Here is a 6499-nt window from a genome sequence, read left to right as displayed (position 1 = left end):
CACAAAGCGCACACTCATACACACTCATACACAATAGAAGCAAAAAATAATCATTATTATGGTGAAGATAATAATAATAATAATAATAATAATAATAATAATAATAATAATGAAAATATTAATAATAACATTATGATAATTATAACAGTGATAACAATCATCTTCATAAGCAGGCCTGAGGCGATTATGCTTACATCAATTTTTATTCCAGGGTTTTTTGTTACCTTACCGTTAAATCTTTGGAAAATGTAAATTTATATTTCTCTTTTCTCTCCTCAGTGCCATTGGCGGAGACGACCTCACTGTAACGATAGCCTACCTCCTCATTGTCTTTGGGATCATCCTCATCATCGTCACCTTCATCGGCTGCTGTGGTGCTGTTCGGGAAAATACGTGCATGCTCATCGCTGTAAGTAATGTTTAAAAATTACACTTTCTTTTGTATTTACAACGTGAACACTGTTGTTATTGTTTTCATGATTATTGCGTTGTAATGCCCGTTTTTATGTTTTTTGGCAGGTGTTTTATTAGTTAATTTAGCTGTTTTTTAAAAATGTTCTAGTTATTTTTTACTGCGCTGTTATTGTTGTTATTGCTGCTGTTAATGTTGTTGTAACTGTTGTTGTTGTGTTTGTGACTGATGGGTTTAGGGGTCACGGGGCTTCTTGCTGCTCTAGTTTTTGCCCCCGTCGCACCTATCCACGACCCCGAGAAGGTGTTTCTCGCCAAGGCCACCGCCTCCCTCTGGTAACGTTTGAGGAAGTCCAGTCTCCTGATGTGCTCCCCGATTAATAACTGTCTCCTTTTTCGATAGCCGGACACCCATGAAGCCAGTGTCTCTGGTCCTGGTCGTCTTTCTTGCACAATAGACACAGTGGAACTGTTGCTTAGTTGATCCTCTTCCTGTTGATAGACTCACATCTCCCTTGCCTCCAACCGTACTAACATTATCCCTCTTCTTTGAAGCATATCAAGGAAGTCAAGAATGGAAGGAAGTAGTACTTGTGCAATCTACTTCCTCTAGGTTTATCACTCAGACAAAAGTGTAACGTGCACGTTGTTTTAAGATCACCTGTCAAGACGCTAAAGACCCTAGAGGACAGAAACAAAGGGTGTTGACAGTTGGGCAGATTTAAGCCGGGTGGGAAGAGTCAGGTCGCTGAGGGATCATGTCTCCGCCTTCTCTCTGTACAGAGTATACTCCGTATATATATCTTCTTTGATCTCTCATGCATAGTGGCTTCTTGTGTGACTCTTTTTATTGTAGCACAGTCACTGATGTATGAATGGGGCGCTCTGGGCACGTTGCGGCCGCAGCCTCGTCGCGGCTTTATCAACCAGTCCGTTCTTGGGAATGATGTGACCCCGGATTTTCTGGATCGTCCATCAGAGACGGAGATGTCCGAGTCGACTCCTTAGGATATCGAGTGAGGGGGCGGTGCTGAGCAGGCCAGGCATAGCAACTGAATGTCGATGAACACAACGCCGCATTTTTCCTCGGTCCAGTCGATTGCCATCTCAATAATCCTCACCCCGTCTTCAAACGAGCATGTGTTCTTGGCTCATCTCTCCTTGAGCAAGCCAACAAACGTAGGAAAGGATGGGTCAACAGAGACAACTGACATCGTTCTCTTTATGGTGTTTGTCTTTAACACATCAGACTCACAGACATCAAACCAATGGATGAAAAAGATAACAATCAACAACAACAAAAAAGCAACAACCCCCAAACAAATAAAAGAAAAACACAAAAGGCACTAACAAACAAACCAATATAACCCCCCTTCCCCAAACCCCCCCCCCCCCTCACACCCAACAACAACAAAACAAACAACAACAAACAAACAAACAACAACCCCCTGCCGATATCGTCACCAGAGATACGGAGTCTCCATGTCTCTACCCGTCAGTCCGACCCCCACTCCCCTCCTCCTCTCCCCCATTCCCAATTTCATCCACGACCTCAGCATCACGAACCATGTCGGCTCCAAGCCGCGAACCCAACATCTCAACACGCCTCATGCTGTGTTTTTAAAAGACGCGGGTCATAGCCCGCTTTTGACCCCTCCTGCTTCCTCTCATTGCCGGAGACATCGAATCGAACACAGATCTGAATCACACACAGTCTGCAACGTCTGTGACCGGACAGAACGACCGCTACAAACCCCTTTCATGTGCGGCGCTGCCGACGGTAACAAGAAAAGTCATTGGAACTGCAGCGACATCCCGAGATACCCCGGGAGGAGGAAAAGGCTATGCAACAAACAAAACCCAACACCCGTCTCCAACACCCGCACTGTTGTTGTTGTTGTTGTTGTTGTTGTTGTTGTTGTTGTTGTTGTTGTTGTTGCTGCTGTTGTTGTTGTTGTTGTTGATGCTGCTGTTGTTGTTGTTATTTTTGTTGTTGTTGTTGTTATTTTTGTTGTTTTTGTTTTTCTACTTATTCCTCAAGCGCCTATTTTTGCCCCATTATTAAAGCGACTGACTGAGTAAACCTTGTAAAACCCCACCGAAAAATAGGGTATTGCTGTTGAAGAGAGTAGGGAAGGGACATAACCCAACAAATAGTTCTAATGTAATGGCTGGTTTGTCTCTCTTCCTCTTCAAAGAGAGAAGGGGATTGGGATAATGGGAAGAGAAGAGAAAGTAGGGGATTGGGGTTAAGGAGGAGTTGGAGTGAAGAGGAAGGGTGTAGAGGTGAAAGGCAAGTGGAGAAAAGGAGATGAGAGGAAAGGAGGCGAGGATATAATATAGGTACAGCAGGTTATAAAGTGGTTATGTAATGGCTGGTTTCCATCTATGGCTGCAACTGGTGGTTGGACATTGTCTTCAAACGTATATTATGTAGATCTATCAATCTTTAAAATAATGAACTGTTAATAAAATATGTTGTTGTAAACATCGAGACTCATGTACGGAACAGGAATGCGTCTCTTCTCCTACGCCTTCTTCAAAGTCCAACCAAAGAGCACGAAACAATCTCGAGTCAGGCAATTAAATGGTGCATTGATTACCGTCGTGTATAGATTGATCATTAAATTCGAAAATGACATAAGAAAAAACAGTATGCAATAAATTAAGAGAAAATAGCCATGGCCTGTGTCTGAATATATAAGCCTTTTTTAAAAAACAATTCAATGATATAAACAAGATTGTTTGTTAATAAATGTGTGTGTGCGTGCGTGTGTGTGTGTGTGTGTGTGTGTGTGTGTGTGTGTGTGTGTGTGTGTGTGTGTGTGTGTGTGTGTGTGTATGTATGTATGTATGTATGTATGTATGTATGTATGTATGTATGTATGTATGTATGTATGTATGTATGTATGTATGTATGTATGTATGTATGTATGTATGTATGTATGTATGTATGTATGTATGTATGTATGTGTGTGTGTGTGTGTGTGTGTGTATGTATGTATGTATGTATGTATGTATGTATGTATGTATGTATGTATGTATGTGTGTGTGTGAGCATATGTGTATGTGTGTGTTTGTGTGTATGAGTGAATGTTTGAATGAATGTATTTGTGTTCGTGTTTACATACGTTTGTCCTACAATGTAGTAAAGCTCGTATGGTTACGTTACGTACTTCTGTGACGTCTTTTACACATGTTATCCTAAATTTTTATTACTGCCCGTGTACATCGAAAACAACCTACTACAGTTTTTCCCTACATCTAGTCTCCCTGTTTTTCTCTGACCCACTGTCTGTACATGCGGCTCTCGCATGAGTATTTGTACTTTGTACGTGGGTCAATCAGCCTTTCGCTTACACTTGTGTTCTTGATGTCTGCGTTTTCAAAACGTCCAACACCACCCCTGCCAAAAGCAAAACAAAACAAGCCCAAAAAGAATTAGTAAAAAATCTGTCTGCCGTTTCGTCTATTACTTTTCTGTCTGGTCCAATGTCTGCGTAAGAATGTGTGTGGGCGAATATAATATTACGGAGCTCTTTGTTTGTGCGATACGAATAGGTCTCTGTTGTCTGATCTCGTTCTTTTCTTCTCGTTTCCGTTACCCGATTTGTTATCAGGGGTAGTCGACTGCTAGTTCTTCAATCTGCAGTGTGATTGATCTTTACCTAAGCGACCATTTCTTTTTTACTTCGTAGGGTCCATTGCTTCCAGATCTTATTCACTTCTATGAAAGTGTAATGTAAAGATACTGTGGACAACTGCATGCAAATCTCTTACTCGACTTGAAAAGCAAAAAAGAGACAAAAGAAGGTGTGGGTATTCTTCTTGGGGGATTTGTTTATCACGAAGGGTCGAAGTTTTCTCCTAAAACATCTAAATCATGTTAATGGGGGCGTAAAATACCCACATTTAAAAAGAAAAGAACAACAGCACCAACAGCAAGACAAATTGAAACAATTCATTGCCCCCTTCCTCTACTTCATTCAAGTTTATCCACCATCCCTCCTTTTTCCCCTTGCGCGAAAAATATAATCAGATTAGTTATCTGTCTATATTATCACCTTGTGCAAAGATCGAAAGAGATAAAAAGAGTTGGTTTTAAAAGAAATCTCTTCTGACTGTCCACAGTTCGCTGTCTGTCTGTTCGTCCTGATGATCGCACTCCTCGGTGTCGGTGTGTGGGCGTATCTCAAGAGTGACGATGTGGACGCCCATACGGTAAGTCATCAACAGCAACAAAAGCGGGGATAACAGCAGCAGCAGCAGCAGCAGCAACAACAACAACAACAACAACAACAAAAACAACAGCAGCAACAACAAATAAAACAACAGCAACAACAACAAAAACACGACCATTACGATCCTCTCTAATATCACTATTCTTATAGCAGCGCCAACACTAACAGCAGAGGAGCAGCAACAACAAAAGCGTCCATCAAAAACAAAACAAAACAAAACAAAACAAACAGACAGAACCCCCAGCAACTAAAAAAATCGGCAACAAAAGCAACGACATAGCATGATAATAATAATAATAATAATAATAATAGAATTTGTATAGCGCATATCCCCGCTCAACTGCAGGCTCTATGCGCTTTACACTATATTATTACCCCCAGCAGACCACAGGACACTCCGAAACATTCTCAGCTTCCCGGGAAGCATACAGTGCAAGCAGCTGATTAAGCGCTCAAACACTAACAAACTGACAAGATCTTTCGCTGTCTATAGCCGGGTACCCATTCCCACCTGGGTGAAGTGAGGAAAATTCGTGTAAAGTGCCTTTCCCAAGGACACAACGTCGGGCCCCTGACGGGATTCGAACCCACGACCTTACGGTTGCGAGTCCGAGAGACTGACCACTAGGCCACCGACAAACATGAAAAAAGAAAACAGTAACGGCTGCAGTACTGCAACAAAATTCGAGACTATAACGGCAACAGCAACAACAGCACAGGCAACAGCAACAACAGAAACAACAATATTCAGGACCAAAAACAACAGCGACTGCAACAACAGATCAAGGACGAGAGCAACGAGAATGGGTTCAAATTCAAAGCGACTTCCCAAATCAGGAGCCCTCTCAGAAAACAAGGCAGTATACGCAATGCGCTAAAAAACACCACTGATTGAACAGAGTTTATCAAATGGTGAAATCTTGATCAAATGAAGAAAAGGTTGAAAGTAGTAGGCTACATTATGTAGGCCAACTAATAGCAGATATCACGCTTTCACTCATTTTTCGACTTATGAACAATTAACACTCCTATAGATCTAGTATCCCGTGTTATCAACTACACATATCATTTTCAACCAAGCCTATTGTATCTCGTGCTTAATTATGCTTCATTTCACGAAACTCCTCCGATAAGCTGCATTTATCGGTCGATGACGCCTGGGTAACACTATTAGCAGGCAATTAGACCCGTGGATAACTGAAATAACTGGTTTGACAGATCTGTGATAATTTTTTTCCTTTGATTATATCCCTTGGGCTGGTGCATGTAAACGCACCCTTTCCCATTTTCTTTGAAATCTTGGAAAAAAGGGGAAAAAGGAGAGAGAAGGGGAACAATGAGTGTGAGGAGTGTGGGGGAATGGACGTAACAGATATCAGTGAGTACCAAGGACTACATAACTTCCAACTTCAAGGGGTTTATTGCCAACGTTCTTAGTAAAAGTTTTCGAAAAAGTATTACTTGGTGTGTTTTTTTCTATCAACCGTGATCTTTGTAACTCCGTGTTTCACCTGACAGATTGTATTTCACCGAGTAAGAGAATTTAGGAGGCCTTTTTTTCTCTCTAAGGTTTGATGAACTGTAATCTATTATCCGTTCTGGTTGTTCTTTTTTTATCAACTCGTCGCTGTCACCCCCCCTCGCCCCAACGAACCATCAAACTTTTATTTCAAAAGACGTACATGTACTTTTCCTGCTGAAATTTCCTCTCAAGGATATCAAAAGTTCATTTTAATATTGAAATGACTTTTCCGTCCGAAATCTTTACCCTACTTTCTAGTCACGGGACACAAGATGCATTAAAATAGTAACCTATTTTCCAGCGCATATCTTAGTTTATCCTTCAT

At 41.4% G+C, this 6499-nt stretch overlaps 1 protein-coding gene across 1 annotated transcript in view; it reads left to right on the top strand.

The window, feature by feature from the left end:
* The window catches only part of LOC101849926 (CD9 antigen), a gene marked incomplete in the record, with an annotated part of 27942 nt that overhangs the window by 15203 nt on the left and 6240 nt on the right, over positions 1–6499 (top strand). The window contains 2 exon segments of the mRNA XM_013082457.2: positions 280–409; positions 4543–4632. Of these exon segments, the coding sequence (XP_012937911.1) occupies positions 280–409; positions 4543–4632 (220 nt within the window).

This window comes from Aplysia californica, unplaced genomic scaffold (assembly GCF_000002075.1).
Source record: "Aplysia californica isolate F4 #8 unplaced genomic scaffold, AplCal3.0 scaffold00175, whole genome shotgun sequence".
In the NCBI taxonomy this organism is placed as follows: Eukaryota; Metazoa; Mollusca; class Gastropoda; order Aplysiida; family Aplysiidae; genus Aplysia; species Aplysia californica.
This window is presented reverse-complemented; position numbering and strand designations above follow the sequence as displayed.